This window comes from Neltuma alba, unplaced genomic scaffold, assembly GCF_004799145.2.
Source record: "Neltuma alba isolate B1F8T4 unplaced genomic scaffold, ASM479914v2 tig00012081_pilon, whole genome shotgun sequence".
NCBI classification, from domain to species: domain Eukaryota; kingdom Viridiplantae; phylum Streptophyta; class Magnoliopsida; order Fabales; family Fabaceae; genus Neltuma; species Neltuma alba.
The window spans coordinates 351918-371842 of NW_021636640.1; the positions used below are offsets into that span (position 1 = coordinate 351918).

A 19925-nucleotide genomic window follows, 5' to 3' on the forward strand; every position below is an offset into this window, starting at 1 on the left:
ATAGTAATATTGATCATTAATATTTTTAACAGTAGAGGCCAAATTTGCTACGGTTTTAAACTTTCAGGCAAATTTGCCTCTCCAAAATTTTTTGAGTACTTAGCACTTTTGAGTAAAAACTTTTAGAATAAATTTGCATGTTAATCTACTTAGAAAACATATGTTTGTATAAGGTAAGGTAGCCCTGTCAATTCTGGCAGCAAAGTCCCAAAGAGATTTTGTTATTTTAGTTGACTGTGCATTCATCCTACCATGAAGACAAAGATTGTCAAATTAAACAACAACTAACAACATTACAATAATGTGTCTGTTTAGGTCAGTGTTTGCTCACCCAAACACTGCTTATAAGTGCATTAAGCCCAATTGTAATATTATGAGCTGTTTGGAAGGGCTGTGAGGGGATCTAATATAGGACCAAAAGCTGGCAGTAAACGTGGCTTTTGGAGAAGTTAATTTTAGGAGCTTATAGCATTGGAAAAGTGAAGAGAGAAAGACAAAATGTGGATGCCATTTCTGATCATGTTTCATTATTTATTAAAACTCATAGCCATTTTGATAATTTTACAAACAAACTTACTTTTACTCAATTATAATCCAAGCAATCTTTTACCAATCTCATTTTTAAAAACTAATTTTTTGAAACTCCAATCCAAACATAATTCACCTTACTCAATTTAACTTTTACCCAATCTTACTTTTTTAAAAATCAAATTGAAAATAAACTACTTTTTCTACTGCCAATCCAAACAGACCCTAATGTCACATTATGAGTTTTGCTTGCGCAAATTATAAATATTCAGGTAAGATAGTGTCTGGTTATTTTTACAATTGAATTTCATATGAATCATTTTCTGATTCAAAAAGAGAAATATCTATGTTGCTCGATGCTGATGACTGAGAGAGATGTCACTGATTTTACAAGATGATCTTCAGTTAAAAATTATAAACAAAAAAAATCAGTTTGTTTCTCTAGAGAGTTACAACAATACATCATATTTATGGGGAGGAGATAGCTTTCCCGTAACATTATTGAGGGTGTGTGTGTTTGTATTTTTTTTTATTATTCTCCACCTTTTAACCAAGAAGGGGAGATAGTTATGAGAGAGGATAGGAACTTTGGATACATCATACAGCCGTTGAAGTCCCAGTCATTCTTTCCTAGTTTCCCATCTATCTTTCTCAAAGCTTCCACTAAACATATAGACAGACATAGTAGGATTCATATTATGAGTGTGCCTGCGCGTGCGTGTGTGTACACCTTCGTCTAGTGGGGTGACACCGACAGACACCTTCAGATTTATGATATCATTCCCTCCTATTCACGAAGAAAAGTCCGAGGTTGCCCGGCCACCTCACCTTTATCGTCTTAAATGGCTCCAACAACGTAACGGCCCACGATTAAAGAGTACGTGTGACCTGTGATGTTATGTGATTAGTGACATTCAATTTCCTCTTCACCAACTTGATAAGACTGATTTGAAATTTAACTAATGACCGACTTGATAAGTAAACACAACGAAAATCCTCAAAATATGACACGGTTTCAGACTATCTCAATTAATTCCCAGCATATTTTCACACGTATCAAGTGAGATCATATCAATAATTAGACTACAATTAATTATGCACAATAATTGAATAAAACAGTTAAGATTAAGCGATCAATGTGACGTGATTTTTTGTTGGGCTCATACATGCATGCAAATGCTTCTGCGAATGCCCCTTTTCCCCTTTCAGACCTTGGTCCTTTCTTTTAACTTCTTCTCCGTTAATTAACACTCTTCATGTTCTAAATATAAAACTTATTTTATAATGTAAATTATTTTTTTAGTCTTATTTACATGATAAAAAGAAAATAAATATTGATCCTGTTTATAAGTTACTTTATTAAATTTTTAACATTTATGTACTATTTTATCCTTTATTTATTAGAATCTAGATAATTATCATTTTTGAAAAGTGCATTTATTACATAAGGGTAAAACTGAAAAGTTATTATATTTTAATTAGTGGAGAGCTAACATAGTCTAAGATTTTTCTTGGTCTGTATGAAATATGTTAAAAGTACTTTATAAATAGGACTAAAAAATATGTTAAAAAATAGATCTTATATTTAGGACCAAATTAAAAGGGTAGTTACTTGTCAACTTCTCAATTATTCATTTTTCTTAAATTTAATTATATGATTCTCCACGGAGCCCCTGTTGACCCAACTAATTAGTTAATATTTCGTGAATATGCACTGTTTTTCCCAGGGAATATTTTAGTTTGGATCTTTATTCCGTGATGAATAATTTATGGCCGTCCTGATTTTCTGTGAACTTTTTCTTTGATTAGAACTAGAATTAGAAATTCATCACAAGAAAGAACTTATAATTATAATTAATGATGATGATAAGGGGAAAAAAAAATTTGTGTAAAGCTCAGACTCGCTCGGTGAATGCATGAGTTGGTTATACTTTGAGTTTTCCATCAAAAATTTTGTAGCGAATTTTTGATATAAAAAAAATCATTTTTACGAGAACTCTGAACAAGTATTTCTAATGGAAAAAATAAAGCCCAGACATTACATAGTAACATGTGATTATGAAGAGGACATGTCATGTTATGATCTCAATTAAACAATTGTCTTGATGGGAAAAAAGAAAGAAAACTATATTCTTTATCCGTAAAAAAATAAATTCACATGAAAAAATTCACAGAACGAATATTTATAACAGAACAACTATAAGATTCTTGAAGATTGAGTTAGAAAAGCTTCAAATTAGTGAAATAAGAACATCACCTCCTACAAGTGTTCTGTGAGTGTAAGTTGTAAGGCTAAGAAAATTTTTAAAAAAAGTTAAAAAGAAAAGTTGGAAAATTAGTGAGAAAACTTGTAAAACTAACAATTTTCATAGAATTTTAAGATTCCTGATATAAATAAGTCTATAAAAATTGTTCCTTTATAAACATTTTTCATCATTAGTACTAGCTTTCATCAACTAATAACTCCGATATTTAAAATAAAACCTAACTTATAATTTAAAATAAATTACAATTTACAAACTAAGCCTCACGTTACAGAATTAAATAAGCATTCATGCACTTTTTCCTCTGTTCACTTGGCGTGGCAGCGCATCCCAAATTTTTGAAAAATCATTTCTTAAAAGTTACTCTTCGTGTTCTTAATATAGGACCTAATTATTGAGTTAATTTTAGTTCTAAATATAAGACCTATTTATTATATTCATTAATTTTTTTTAAAAATTATCTATGAATACTCCCTCAACCATAATCAAGTAGAAGAAGGATGAAGGATGTTAAGGGAGATGATTATGATGTTTTAGGAAGAACATGTTATATTTTCTATAATTAACTAACTTACCTAACTTTTTTAATGTAATCATTTTTTATTAACTAGGTCTTATATTAAGATGATTATGAGTAAAAATTGAAGTTTAACAGATTTGACTCCTAGTAATTTAGTATTGGCGTGCCCATGAGTTCAGGAATTAGAGTCAAAAGTCATGAAATAAATTACTAAGATCCATGCCTAATGGTTTCATTTTCTAGTTTACATTCCTTGAATCTGCCTCAGGATGTTATAATATTTTTGATAGGGACGTTTTGCATGTGAATGCTGAGTTTCTTTTTGACCTGAATGTGATGGCTGAGCCAAGTCGGCGTTTTTAAAGCTTTTTTATTTTGTCCTTTTCACTCCAAAAAAAAAAGCCATTTATTTGGTGCTGGGAAAACAAAAAGAAAAGTTGCAATAAGATAATCCAATTGCATGTGAACGTTTATTAATAGACTTTTTTTCTTTGTTACAAAAAAGAGTGCAGAGATAATATCAGAAGTTATGGATTATGATCAGAACCTTCAACCCTTTTGGGTAAAAACACTAATTGAAAGTTTCAATGGATTGAGCGAATGACTGGAAAGAAAAACCCATCAAAACCCAGATACAGTAAAGAGTTGAAAGTTTGTATAACCTGAAGTAAAAGTACATTCGAAAACAGGGGAAAGTGATACTAAAGTTAATCTTTTTTTGGAATCGACTTGCCCAATCATTCTCGATTCTTAACTTCTTTTTAATGCTATCTATATTCAATTATTATATGAGTGACGAAGCGCAGAAAAGGATAAAAGCAGTTTCTTTTTCTTTCTGCAGGAGTCCGAACACAAAATTAAAATAAAAAATTGCAGGGTGTTTATATGCCTTCCAATAATGAAATGTTTTGGAAATCAGAAAGAACTCCATATAGGCAAAATCATGCATAAATGAGAGTGAGAAATGAGAGTGAGTCAGTCTCAGAATATATCTTTCAGCAGAAAATAAAAGAAAGGGAAGCCGAGAGGGAAAGAGGAAGGGAAGGCTTTGGCCTCTTTCCTTCTAGTGCATCTCCTTCATATACGTCTTTGAGGCGAGTGATTATGGGTCCATGAGAAGAGTTATAAATTGTTAACCAGTGGAGAGGGGCAAAGCAATAATTAACGATGAAATAGACAACCTTCACTAAGCATGAGACATCTGACCGTTGACAACTACAAAACAAGGGAAGGTGATTTTTTTTTTAATAAAAAGACAATTTAATTAATCTAAACAAAACAATTACATAAAACAGTTGGTCAGTCACATTCGATTAATTTAAGCAAAATCTGAAAATACCGGCTCACGGCATCTAAAAACTAACAGACGGTGATTGACATTATTTGGATGAGCAGCAATGAGTTGTAAGCCAATAAATATGTAAATGATTATTTGTTAACTAAAGTTATATATAATTTAAAAAATATTAAATAGTCTAAGCTATAACAAAATTCACTTAAAATATCCTCTTTTTTTTTTAATTTCCAGTCAAATCCATCCTCCAGTTCCCATCAGATTTAATTTGTTTTATTTTTCTTGTCCTTTTTCCAATCTTGTTTCCTCCTTTCTTATTACTTTTTCCTTTTTATTTCAAGATACTTTAAACTTCAGTTAAACATTATAAAAGAATAAAATGTTTACTTTTTTATTAAAAAAGTTGGTCAAAAGTCCCTCAATAGAAAATAAATTATGTAAAGGCATGTTTAGAGATCCAAATGCATCTCTTTTTTTTGTTTTTTGTTATATGTAACATATCTTTAAATATGGGCCATATAAAAGATATTTGTACATTATATATGTTGTACATAGCTAAAAAAGAGTTATACGCATTCAAGATAAGTTGTACCCACTCAAATACATAAGTCCTTAAAATATCTTTGCACAATTAATTTTTTAATTATGAACTTTTGACCAATTTTCTCTAATTTTACTACCCTATCATTTATTATTTCTTCTTATTGTCAATTTTATACAAATTCATAATTGATTAATGGGCTCAACGAGTCGTCTGCACAATCATGCATAATTTCAAAATGAATCAATAATTGAAAAGGAATAGTTAGTCCCAGAAAAACAAGAGAGAAGACAGAGAACACAGGGAGATAAAAGAAAAAATTTAGAGCTATCTTAAAAAACTATCAGTATTTTTTTAATCCTAATATAATGCTGAGTTAAAAAAACTTGTTTTGGTCGTCTCACTCATTCAATATTTTTCCACTGAAATAATTCCTATTATTTTCACAAATTTTCTCATTCTCTTGATCTTTAATATTTAATGCTCTCCTTTTCCTCTTTTTGGTGTATTTTAGAAAAAGTGACATACAATTTTTATTTTCCACACAACAAATCCAAAAATGTCATTTTCATTTTTAAAAAAAGCCTTCATGCGTGGGTCGAGTGCGGGGGCGCTTGCACTGTTATCATTCCATTATTGGACCACCTTTTGACTGTTTCCTGTTATTTCCGAAAGACACCCCCTTTTGATTAGCACAAGAGAATTGACTCCCTATCTTTGTTTAAAACTGAGAGAATTACTCTGAAGCCCTAACTCAAAGATATGATTGTTAAAAAGTGTTAACGATAATAAAACAATTTATAATGATAGGTTTTAAAGTAAAAAATAACAATTTCTAATTTTTTTTAAGCTAATATAATTTTTAGTCTTTAAGTTTGTCATCATTTTGGTCCATTAAGAAGTAAAATAGTCTAAGTTTTTATTAAATTATAAGAATCAATGTTATAAATAAAAAGAGACTTAAAAGACCAAAACCTATTATTTGAAACTTGAGGAATTAAAATTAAAATGAAGATAAATTTAAAAGACCAAGATTTATGTTGATCTTTATTTATTATTATTATTATTTTTGCTTAAGATCCTGTGGTAATTCACCTTTAGCGAACGTGCAGAAGAGGAAGTCTTATCCCTCCAGCTCCTTCTGGAAGCCTTCCCTTGTCAAAAGCAAATGGCACATTCATTTCCCATATGGGAAAATTTGTTTAAGATAAGCATAATTATTTAGTAACCCAATCATAAAGTGCATCAAATCTTTTGTAATCCATCAAAACCGGGATACAGTAAAGAGACGAAAGTATGAAAACAGGGGAAAGGGACGCAAAAGTTTCAATCTTTTTCAGAGCCAACTCGCACTATCAAACAATTTTTTGGTCAAATCATTCTTAATTTTTATCTTCTTTTTAATGTCGTCCATATCTAATTTCTGTACAAGTGAAAGCAGTTTTTTTTTTTTTTTTTTTGCCGCAGGGGTCTGAATATTAGAAGAGTATCAAAATAGCAGAACGTTTATGTGTCTTTTAATAATTGATCGTTTGAGAAATGAGCAGGAACTATCAATGACCAGACTCGAATGAAAAGCAGAGAGCAGTAATAAACAAAGTACCTTCTTGTTGGCGTATAAGTTGCGCTTTTGATTGAAAACCTGTGAAGACACTTAGCAGCAGGAATCCCAACAAGAATACAGAGGAAGGTTTGGAGCTTGAAATGGCGAATTCCATTAATTGGAAGACCAACAAGGTTTTGCTTAGAGCAAGAAGGCTTCAGAGGAAGGAATGAGAGTGAGCGAAGTTTCACCCATAGCAGGCTATACAATAGACACACACACACACACACACACACACACACGCGCGCACACACACACATCCCTCGGTCCTGTTTATAATACAAAGAGATTTTTTTTTCTTAATCTTATTTATAAGCCATCTCATTAAATTTTTGTCTTTAATTTATTATAATGCAGATAGTTATTTTTAAAAGTTTATCTATTAAACAAGAATAAAATTAAAAATTTATTATATTTTAAAAAAGTATTAATAAAGTTTACAATTTTTCTTGTTTTACGTAAAGTTGTTCTGTGGAAAATTGAAAATGCCTACGGGACCAGAGGAGTGTGTGTCTACATATATATATATATATATATATATAATCAAGTCATCATTATAGAGTAAGTAACATGTAAGATGAATTATATGTCAAGGAAAATGATTAACTCTTCCCGGTAGCATGAATTTGGGCACACGGTACGGACCCCCCCGGGTTAAAAAAAAAAACTGGATGGAGTGTACCCAAAAGTTAAGGCCATCTGGGGCCGCCGGAGCAATAAGTACTTACTGATTGTGTCAATTTTAGTCATAAATAAAAGAACGTGTGGTCTTTGAAAAGTCTTCATTGTCGTGGTCAAAAGAAGATCACTACAGATCAACCCATGTGAAAGCAGTCCCCCCCCCCCCCCGGGGGGGAGCAGGGCTCATGGATGCATGCAATGGCTTCTGCGAGTGTTGCTTTTTCCCCCTGCCGACCTTGCCCACTCTTTTAATTTCTTCTCCGTTAATTAACACCTCGTGTTCTTATTTTATAATATAAATTATTGTTTTAGTTTTATCTATAGGATAAAAAAAATATTTGATCCTGTTTATAAATTATTTTATTAAATTTTTCATATTTATTATGTACTATTTTATTATTTAATTATTAGAATCTAGATAATTATTTTTTTAAAAAAAGTGCATTTATTACATAAAGATAAGACTGAAAAGTTATTATATTTTAATTAGTGGATAGTTAATACAGTTTAATATTTTTCTTGATCTGTGTGAAACATGTTAGAAGTACCTTATAAATAGGACTAAAAAAACATGTTAGAAAATAGGTCTTATATTTAAGATTAAAAGAGTAGTTATTTATCCCCTTCTCAATTATTCATTTTTCTTAAATTTAATTATATGATTCTCCACGGAGCCCCTGTTGACACAACTAATTAGTTAATATTTCGTGAATATGTACTGTTTTTCCCGGGGAATATTTTAGTTTGGATCTTTATTCCGTGATGAATAATTTATGGCCTTCGTGATTTTCTGTCAACTTTTTCTTTGATTAGAACTAGAATTCGAAATTCATCGTAAGAAAGAAATTATAATTATAATTAATGATGATGATAGAAAAAAAAAAAATTCCTGGGTTTCGCGCAAAGCTCAGACTCGTTCGGTGAATGCATGAGTTGGTTATATTTTGAGTTTTCCGTAAAAAATTTTGTAGCGAATTTTTTATATAAAAAATCATTTTTACGAGGACTCTGAACAAATATTTCTAATGGAAAAAATAAAGCCCAAACATTACACAGCAACATATGATTAGGAAGAGCACATGTCGTGTTATGGTCTCAATTAAACAATTGCCTTGATGGGAACAAATAAGAAAGTAAAATATTCTCTATCCGTAAAAAAATACATTCACATGAAAATATTTCTCATTATAATAGAACCTATCACAAAATAAAATCATTAACCAAGCGATTTACAATTAATTAAAACCTAGGAAAAAGTGATTTATAAATTTCAAATGAGAAAAATGGTTTTGAAGGTAATCTTATTCAAGAGTATTAAATATGAGCAGTGGACACCTATCCATCTAGCATATATCTGAACAAACAACTCTCAAGCGTGAAACCATGCGTGTGCATCATTAAAAGTTAAGAGAGGCAAAAATTAGTATTATTTTAAAAATACTGTGATCATTTAAGTTGTGAACCATGGGATGATTATTGGCAGATCCCGCATAAAGTACGTTGCATGCATGATAAATAATGTAAAAAATGCTTTTGCTGGTTAATACGTATAAAGACATTATTTTGACCATTATATTATTTTATACTACGTTACATCCATCTTCTTACAGGGCCCGGATAACCAATTATTTATCTTTTAAATTATATATATGTATATGTTCGCTACATTCATAAACACACACACACACACATATGGAAAAATTTCTCTTAGAACGAATATTTATAACATAACAAATATAAGATTTTTGAAGATTGAGTTAGAAAAGCTTTAAATTAGTGAAATAAGAACATCACCTCCTACGAGTGTTCTGTGAGTGTAAGTTGTAAGACTAGGAAATTTTTAAAAGAAGTAAAAAAGAAAAGTTGGAAAATTAGTGATAAAACTTTTAAAACTAACAATTTTCATAGAATTTTAAGATTCTTGATATAAATAAGTCTATAAAAATTGTTCCTTTATAAATATTTTCATCATTAATACTAGCTTTCATTAACTACTAATAACTCTGATGTTTACTATAAAACCTAACTTATAATTTAAAATAAATTACAATTTACAAACTAAGTCTCACGTTAAAGAATTAAATAAGCATTCATGCACTTTTTCCTCTGTTCACTTGGCGTGGCAGCGCATCCCAAATTTTTGAAAAATCATTTCTTAAAAATTACTCCTCCTGTCCTTAATATAAAATCTAATTATTGAGTTAATTTTGATTCTAAATATAAGACCTATTTATTATATTTATTAATTTTTTTAAAAATTATACATAGATACTCTCTCAACCATAATCAAGTAGAAGAAGGATAAAAGATATTAAGGGAAATGGTTATGGTATTTTAGGAAGAACGTCTCATATTTTCTATAATTAACTAACTTATCTAACTTTTTTAATATAATCAAATTAATTAAATAGGTCTTATATTAAGTACCGGATGAGTAAAACTTTATTGCTCTCCTTGCCTCCAATAAAAATCTTCCCAATTCTAAATTTGCCTCTGCCCTTTGTCTCTGTGTATATTTCGTTCTTCATTCTCGAGACCTCTCCTTCAGAACCAGCTTTGCGATGTCAAGCTCCAAACTTGTCTCTGTTTTCTTCTTCCGATTTTTGCTTCTCTGTTTCTTCACAGACTCTCCTGCAAACGCTCAACTTATACCCCAAGATGAAGGTACTTTCTCCCTTGCTGCTCTCTGCTTTTCATTCGACTCTCGTCTTCATCTTTTTTTTCCTTTAGTCTTCTGCTTGAAAATGTTTCTTTCTCGTTTCTCAAACGTTTTCGATTATTGGAAACCGCAGAAACTCTGCAATCTTGTTCTTGTCTTGTTTATTCACAGCCCTGCAGAAAGAAACTACTTTTAAACTGACAAACTCTTGTGTTCTTCATCACTGTAAAGATTGAAACATCGAACACGCGTGTACCATCTGATATATACTTCTCAGAACCATCTGGAACGGGTCATGTATGGATACATTTCTACTATGATCGGTAGTAGACTGTAGAATTGTTAGTCTTGTTAGTTAAAAATAATGTTTTGCCCATTGATTCATCGGATCCTCAAGTACTGATGATTCCTGAACGATGTGAAGGTTACCTTTATATTAAATTTAAATCGTGTCTAAAATACTTCTTTCGTTTTTTTCAGCTAAATGTCTAAAAATGATTTTTGTACTGCATTGTTTAGGGCCGCGAATGTCAATAGTATTATAGATGTAATTATAAGGCTTGGCCCAAATGTGAGTGATTAGGCCCAAGCCTGTGCATGCGGTTAACCTCAAGCTCTGTGAATGTTCAGGTAAAAAAAAAAAAAAAAATCTGTGAATGGAATGAGATTGAACTTTCTGGATTCACCTTCTTCCCCTGTTCCGTCCCTAGCCTTTGGTTTGAAGCAAAGTGTGGTTGGGAACAACACAAGGACGAAGTGTGAAGGAATTAAAACGGTTGCAGTAGACATATCGAAGGAAAGAGCCACAAAAGACGACTCTATTCATCATTCCTTTATACTTACAGTCAAGAGAAGCACTGTGAAATAGACTTTTTTTGCTTTGGAATTTTCTCTTCACCAGATCAAGGTACGTTGATCATACATATGACTGTTGCATTTTGAACGTAGATGCATGTCCTGCCACTGCACATCGTAACTATATGTTGATCCTTTCATCCTTCAACGAAAAAAGAAAAGAGCTGCTATCAAGAAATTGGCAACAAAAGAACGTAGCCTATTGTTAAACTATATAAATTGGTGAGCACAGGCCTTGGGCTGTTCTGTTTTTGGGTTATAATATTGTTCCTATAACAAATGCAATGTTAATTGATGCCTAATATAAATCAGCCAGTTGGAGTTATAACACTAAAATTGATTAAACTTCAGAAGGATTCTTTTAGGGTAAAAATACCACACTTGATAATTAAAGTTTAAGCATACATTCAGAACTTCGTATATGACTCAAGGTATTCCGTTTGACATCGTATAAATAATCAATCTACGATTCCTTTTCCCCAAAGTCTACTATTCTTGTTTGCTCCTTTACTAAAGAATTGAGAAATACATGCAAAACACAAATGATCTTAGTATTATTCAATAGGCTAAAAGTCTAACATCAAAATAACTTGAGGGTTATTTACAGAGCTAGAAGTGTAATTATTAAATAAGATAAACTTAAATAATTCACAAAAATAAATAAAGACAATTTATATTTTCAAACAAATATCATTATTATAACATAATACAAATTCTATATCAATGGTTTCCAACCATTAAATTTTAATCTTCAAGAAGCTTACTAGATGAAGAAAAATCATCCTTACTTGGAAGAGATATTGAGGAGTCAGCCCATGTCCCATCCGTTGACTTGTCTCTTTGTTCCATACTTGATTGAGAGGCTACAAATGTCTGGCTGTCATATGACAGCATTTTGAACCTTGCATATTGATCTTTGTGCTTGTTTATTGGTGCTTGGATTGGAGTTTTTCCCTCAAGCATGCTCACTACAGATGACATGGAGGGTCTGAGGGTGGGAGATAGATTAGTGCACAAAAGAGCCAAATTTAGCATTCTCATGGCTTCATCTTGGGAATAGTTTGAACCAAGACGTGGATCCACCAACTCTAAAAGCTTTTCTTCCTCTTGGAGAACATATGCCTTCAGTGACATATAAAGATGTATGAATTAAGATTTTACCCACTATATACATCAAAAAAGAAAAAAAAAATTATCCGATATAGTAGTGTTTTCTTTGTTTTGATAAGTAAATTTAGCTAGGCATCTTATTATTTGATTTTGAAAACTCTTTTAGTATTGTTTAAATTTTAGGACTGTGAAGACAGTGAAAGTAATATATATGCACCTAAATTCTCTTGAGAAATACTTCAATCATTAGAAACTTACTAGAGTCACAAATTTTTGCTAACCACAAAAAAAAAAATTAATTTACCCAATCAAGAAGATGAACAAAGTCATCCATTGGCACGCAACTTGCGTTGCTCTTTCCACTGATAATCTCCAAAGCAACAACTCCGAAGCTATAAACATCTGCTTTATCTGTCAAGTAACCTCTCATTGCATATTCAGGAGCCATATAACCACTAAAACAAAACACGGAGTGCCCACTAATTAGAGATTTTACTATATGAAATATTAACAGTTTCTAGGATCATATATGAGAGTAAGCCAAAAGTGTATAAAGAAGGTAAACTTTTTACAAGCAATCAATCAAGCATATAATTTAATATGGCACAATACATACATTGTTCCAGCTACTCGGGTGATGATGTGGGTATTTTCTCCTTCATCAAGCTTTGCTAAACCAAAATCAGAGATTTTGGCATTCAGATCTTTATCAAGTAAGATGTTTGTTGCCTTAATGTCCCTATGTACTATTTTTAACCTTGACTCCTCATGAAGATAAGCCAATCCCTTCGCTATCCCCAGAAAAATCTTTACTCTTGTTGGCCAGTCCAAGTGTATTCGTTTTTCATCACAGCCTGAAAAGTTAAGAAAACCACTAAGAGAAAAGAAAACATGCCTTCAAGTTGCATATTTCAAATCATAAGCAGGTATTTTACACAAACAACTTGTCAATGAAGCATTTACCAAAAAGTGCTCCAGCAAGGCAATTGTTCTCCATGTATTCATATATAAGCAACAATTGATTTCCTTCTATGCAACATCCATAAAGCTTCACTAGATTTGGATGTTGCAAAGCGGATATCATTCCTATTTCATTAACAAATTCACGATTTCCTTGCTTTGACTTGGAAGATAACTGCTTAATAGCAATGGCAACACCATCAGACAGCACACCCTGCCATTTAACAATTTAAATCAGTATAAGCGTAACTGGCATGCTACAATATTTTAGAATCTCGTGTTACCTTATACACAGGCCCAAAGCCACCTTCTCCTAACTTATTTGCAGGGTCAAAGTTATTGGTTGCATTTTTAATTTGTCTTAGAGGAAAATAACCAGTCTTCAGATCTAAAAGTTCTGCAACACATGGAAAGGGGTATGTATGAGCACCAAGCAAAAGAAAGAAGAAAGGGAAATAGAGTAGAAGAATTAAGACAACACAGGTTTAGCCATAAATGAATAAACCAAAACTGCATTTTTAATAAAATTATCACCATTTTATCCTTTCCAAGATATGTAATTCATTGATGTATATTCATTCTTCTGTTTTACTGCTGACAAATTTGACCCTTATATTAGCACAATCTAAATCATGAGTGCCAAAAATAGTTTATTTTGGACTCCAATATTACCTGTATCTTTTTTATCTTTCCCACCAAGGAAACCCTTCTTTCTGAGGACAATGAGTACAAGTACAAGAAAGCCACATGATCCAACCACAACTCCAACAATAACTCCGACAGACAACCATTTTGCAGGAACTTTGAAGTCTACAACCAGAAATGAATGCTTAAATTACTTGACATCAATGTCGTTCATAAGAAACTAAGAAGTTAACAATATGAGAAATTCTTACTTGGGATCACAGTGATGGCAGATATTAGAGGTCCATATACACCTCTATCAGGAATTGTTGTAGTACCTTTCCCTGCCCAATATAAATGGATCTCCAAGGTGGTATCATTCACATCAACATTGAATTCTCTTGTGATGCCCTTACCAGCTCTACCAGCTTCCTTTGCAATGTTAAAATCTTTCAAGTATTTGACACCCTGTGAAAATACAATATTGAATTTATGTCTTCAAACACTGTTTTCTAGTGGAATCAGATATGACATCAGGCAAAAATGTAAAACGCAACTGAAACACTCCAATAGAGTAAAGATCTTCGTCACTCACTTGAATTGAAACATCAAATATACGAGTTCCAAGACTGTTAAATGTCTGGTCGTCAGAAAACATTATCTCAGCAAAATGGAGCTTTACTTTATAATTACCCTTCATCATACATAGGCCATAGTACTTAAGTGATTGAGGGCTGAGACGTGCTGTTTGGTAGTATTCTGAGCCATTAACATTCAAAGAAAACTTGTTTGTTTGTGCACTGGCTACATAACCAGCTTTATCATTATATATATATGTTCCCGTGCTGCTATAAGCCCATTTGTCATCTTTTATATAAAAGTATGAAATGCCATTTTGATTGATATCTTCTTCATATTCATTCTTCTGAAACTCCATCTTGGGTCCCCCAGAATTTATGAACAATGAATGATCTGTATAATTAAAATATTACGATATGTTAACAAGGAGAAATTATCATAGCTTTGATTAACAAAATTTTTGTGGTTGCACAAAAGCATGATTCTTGCTCAAAGTCTCAACTCACACTGAGGTTTTCCTGGACAAGGTAGGCCCTTCCTCAGGCAAAAGGTTCTGCAAGATTAAGAGTTTGTTTCAACAGATTGTTTGGCAAGAAATATAACTAAAACTAACTTTAAAACAAGTATGACATTAGTGAGAACTTACGCATTTCTTGCTGAAGATGAAAGACTGGAAGCTAAGTTCCTGTCCATCAATAATAGGAAGTAGTCAGTAACAAGCATTAAAATAGGTCAACTTGAAATGCTCATGTGATCAATCAGCAAAGAGAGCCTTACACTTCTAAGATCTGGCAACTAGATGTAGAAGCCTCAGTAAAATTGTTGTAAGATAAATCACTGAAAGAAAAATGTAAGATTACAAGTTGTATAAAAGGTGAATCTAAAGACTTTGCAAACGCCAAAAATATGAAGGGAATAAGCTAACATCTTATATTTGCTCTGTAGGACCCATTCTGGTATTGCTCCACTCAGAGAATTGTTCGTCAGAAACCTACATCCATAAATAATATTAGTCCCACTGATGATACTAGCAAGTTAAACCCAGTGACGACAAAGGGATCAACTTACCCGACATTATTATTGACAGAATATTCATATTTTTTTTATTACACTTTTTACCAACAAATCAAATGTTTGCTTACATCTGATCAAAATTCAAGTTCTGAAATGAGTTAGGGATTGAATCAGTCAACTTGTTAAAACTCAGGTCCCTGTAAGCAAATGAAGTAGTTAAGACATGAATAAGTAAAACCATGACTCATAACCAATTAGCTAGCATGAAAATCCTAGAATACAATAATTATAGTGCAGGAAATGGTGAGAGGAAGCCTTAAATGCATCTATAATATAAAAAGAAAAGAAAATTTCAACAACTTTTAACAAATAAAATGCCCATACAAAGCAACTTACAAAGTCTTTAAGCTTTTCATTTCACCAATATACGTTGGAATGGGGCCAGTAATTAAGCAATTCCTTAATATCCTGAAGTCGTAGAATAGAGGAGGACATAAGCCGTTTCATATGAAACCTAAGAGAATAATATAGCTCTTGGTATAGCAGTTTTGAAATGTTTTCAACTCACAGTCGTTCCAAACTTATCAAATTCTTTAGATTAGGAAATGTCATCATTGTTGTTCCTTTCAAGTCAGATATTCTCCTGGTATCAAAATGTCTCATCAATCAAAAGAAAATAATTTTCTTTTGAACATCAAATACAATTTCACAGTTTATATGCTTAAAAAGGGAAATAAATAAACACTCACAATTGTTTCAAATTTGTCAACAATGATATGGTGGAAGGAATCGGGCCTTCCATGCCTGTGCCCTCCATATCCCTAACAAAAACATAAAATTCTCTTAAAAATGAAAAGAAATTGAGTATAACATGAATTTAGTTTAATCTCCAGCAAGGAAAACATTTAAATGAAAGAATACTCACATATAAAGAATTTTGGTCCAGTTCCCAACAAATCTTGGTATCTTTCCTGATAAAGTACTCCCATCTATAGAACTGCAGAAAAGTTAGGCCTGGCCAACTATTATAGAAACGAAAATAAAAAGAACTGAATAGAACAGTTGTTTCACTTGATATTACTCACAAATCAATCATGTTCTTCAGATTTCCAAACGTTTCTGGTATTGTTCCAGTAAAATTATTTGCAGAAAGACGTCTATGGATTCGTAAGAAAACAAAGTTAAGTATCGGAAAGGCAAAATGAAGTAACAGGCAGGTAGAAATTAGAAATTGAAATGGATTAACAGTAGGTAGAAGAACATTCTGGGCAACTTACATTCTTCGTAAGTTGGGCAACTTTCCAAGACTATGAGGAAGAGGTCCTCCAAGCTGATTATCTTCTAGGTTCCTACAAGCATTCATACAAACTTATTCAGCTCCATTATCAACCACTTTTTTCTTTTTCCATTGTAAAGTGAGGTTGACTTTGATTTCAAAAACTTACAAATCCTTCAGACTAGCAATTTCACCCAACTCAACGGGAATTGAACCACTAATGCGATTCCCCGCAAGGGACCTAAAGCAAATGGACATTAATGATTTAAACTTCCATCTATATTTACAAATACATATAAATGGCAAATAATAACCTTTGTAACTTGCATGTGGATTTTTCATATACTATAACTTACAGAGTGACGAGAGGGATATGCCTAAAAGACGTTGGAATTGTGCCACTGAGATAGTTGAGATAAAGATCACTGCTCAGTACAGTAAGTTTCTGTCAGTTTCTGGCCATTTCGGATGCATTTCATGATGATTATGAATGCAAATAAGCAAAGTTGAACAAAAGGGAAAAGCTTACTGGGGACAAAAAAAAAAAGAAGAGAAAAGAAACGAGAGAAGAAAAAGGATGATCACTTACAGTTCAGTCAAATGGGTGAGATTTCCAAATTCACTGGGTATCTCTCCTGCTATATTTTGGCTTTTCAACAGACTACCAGTGACAAATCGTTAAATCACTAAACGCTAATCCATAAAATAACTTTTTAAAAAATTAAAATGTATATACATACCATTTAAAGAAATTAACCATAGCTTTGTGTATATATTAAAGACATTTTCGTTCCCCCAAATTTATGTTTTACTCTGGCTTTTTTATCATTATTCATTGATCAGAACGCTTAAGTTCAGCATCTCATAAGTTTCCAAATCATTTACTTATAGCAAAACTTCGAGGTTGAAGAACGGCAAGCAGAAGAAGACATACATATTGGTGACATGGCAAACGGTGCCGTGCTGGAAATTGCAACTGCAGGTGACATTCCTGGTCACTCCATAGGATGGAGCCAAGAGGTTATCAAATCCATCTCCATTAATACAAGATGTTGGTGTCACCTTCCAGTTCACATTTGTCAGCTTATCAGATATTGCCTGTAAAGCCTTCACTGTATCACAATCCATAAACACACACATGAATTACTGTATTGATTTGAGTTACATATTTGGAAACCCAAAACCAAAAAAAAAAAAAAAAGAAGTTTAACAGATTTGACTCCTAGTAATTTAGTACTGGCATGGCCATAAGTTCAGGAATTAGAGTCAAAAGTCATGAAATAAATTACTAAGATCCATGCCTAATGGTTTCATTTTCTAGTTTACATTCCTTGAATCTGCCGCAGGATGTTATAATATTTTTGATAGGGACGTTTTGCATGTGAATGCTGAGTTTCTTTTTGACCTGAATGTGATGGCTGAGCCAAATCCGCGTTTCTTAAGCTTTGTTATTTTGTCCTTTTCACTCCAAAAGAAAAAAAGCCATTTATTTGTTGCTGGGAAAACAAAAAGAAAAGTTGCAGTAAGATAATCCAATTGCATGTGAACGTTTATTAATAGAATTTTTTTTCTTGGAAAAGTCCCAAAAAACGACCGCTGACTGAAATTGAAAAATTACATATAGGACCCATTCAAAAAAATTGTTATCAAAACCCAGAGTATTGTCTTGGTCAAAAAAAGAAAAAAAGCCCAGAGTATTGTTATGATAGATCCCTATTTGTAATCTTTTTATTTCGGCCGTCTTTTTTTGTGATTTCCATTTTTTTGGTTACAAAAAGAGTGCAGAAATAACTTCAGAAGTTATGATTATGATCAGAACCTTCAACCCTTTTGGGTAAAAACATTAATTGGAAGTTTCAATGGATTGGGTGAATGACTGGAAAGAAAAACCTATCAAAACCCAGATACGGCAAAGAGATGAAAATTTGTATAACCTGAAGTAAAAGTACATTTGAAAACAGGGGAAAGTGATGCAAAAGTTAATCTTTTTTGGAACCAACCTGCACAATCATTCTTAATTTTTATCTTCTTTTTAATGCTATCTATATCCAATTATTATTTGAGTGATGAAGCGCAGAAAAGGATAAAAGCAGTTCCTTTTTCCTTCTGCAGGGGTCCGAATACCAAATTAAAATTAAAAATTGCAGTGTTTATGTGCCTTCTAATAATGAAACGTTTTGCAGATCAGAAAGAACTCCACATAAGGCAACATAATAGAACTGAAAAAGAGAAAGGAAATGGATGACAAAAACTAAAATGAAAAGCAGGGCCCAGTAGTGGAAGAAAGTACCTTCCTGTTGGGGTATGAGTTGAGCATTCGATGGAAAATCTGTGAAGAAACTGAGAAGCAGAAATCCAAAGAAGAAAACAGAGGGAGGTTTGGAGCTTGACATGGCAAACTCCATTAATTAGAATATCAGCAAGATTGGTTTTGAGTAAGAGGAAGTCCAGAATGAAGAAACAAGGAACAGATCAAAATTAGAGTGAGAACTGAGAGTGAGGCAGTCTCAGAATTTATCATTTAGCAGAAAATAAAAGAAAGGGAAACCGGGAGGGAAGGCTTTGGTCTCTTTCCTTCTAGTGCATTTCCTTCACTAAGCATGAGACATTTGACCGCTGACAACCGCAACCCAAGAGAAGGTGATTTGTTTTATAAAAAGAGAATTTAATTAATCTAAATAAAATAATTACACATTCAATTAATTGAAACAAAGTCTAAATAAATCAAAAGAAAAGATCGACCCAGAACATCTGAAAATTAGCGGAAGGTGATTCACATTATTTGGAAGAAGAACAATGAGCTGTAAGCCAATAAATATGTGCCGGTGAAAAAAAAAAAGCCAATAAATATGTAAATGATTATTTGTTAACTAAGGTTACATATAATTTAACAAATATTGCAGTCTAAATTACAATAAAATTTACTTAAAATATCCTTCTTTTTTTCATTTCTAATCAAATCCATGCTCCACCTCCTGTGGGTTTTAATTTGTTTTATTTTTCTTGTCCTTTTTTCAATCTTGTTTCCTCCTTTCTTGTTACTTTTTCCTTTTATTTCAAGATATTTTAAACTTCAGTTACATTATAAAATACTAAAATATTTACTTTTTTACAACCAAAAAAAAAATGGTCAAAACTCCTTCAATAGAAAACAAATTATGTGAAGACAAATTTAGAGATCCAGATGTAACTATTTTTTAATTATATGCAACATATCTTTAAATACGTGTAAAATAGAAGATATTTTTATACAGGTTGAACATGACTAAAAAACGAGCTATACCCAATAAAAATAAGTTGTACCCACTCAAAAATTTAAGTCTTTTGGTATCTTTACGCAATTAATTTTTTATTAAAAACTTTTGACCAATATTCTCCTATTTTACTACTCTATCATTTATTATTTCTTCCTATAGT

At 32.0% G+C, this 19925-nt stretch overlaps 1 protein-coding gene across 1 annotated transcript; it reads right to left on the reverse strand.

Moving 5' to 3' along the window:
* Window positions 1-11689: 11689 nt before the first annotated feature.
* LOC114722002 (probable LRR receptor-like serine/threonine-protein kinase At1g53430) lies at window positions 11690-18985 on the reverse strand. The gene is made up of 24 exons (XM_028907912.1): window positions 18799-18985; window positions 17443-17620; window positions 17098-17169; window positions 16865-16933; window positions 16678-16749; window positions 16510-16581; window positions 16318-16389; window positions 16158-16229; window positions 15982-16053; window positions 15801-15875; window positions 15629-15700; window positions 15361-15429; window positions 15144-15209; window positions 14996-15055; window positions 14865-14903; window positions 14725-14771; window positions 14235-14611; window positions 13912-14107; window positions 13688-13825; window positions 13300-13412; window positions 13019-13229; window positions 12672-12909; window positions 12360-12510; window positions 11690-12067 (listed from the first exon to the last, which is right to left on the reverse strand). The coding sequence occupies exons 1-24, from the start codon at window positions 18911-18913 to the stop codon at window positions 11690-11692; spliced, it is 3024 nt and encodes a 1007-aa protein (XP_028763745.1). The 5' UTR covers window positions 18914-18985.
* Window positions 18986-19925: the final 940 nt, after the last annotated feature.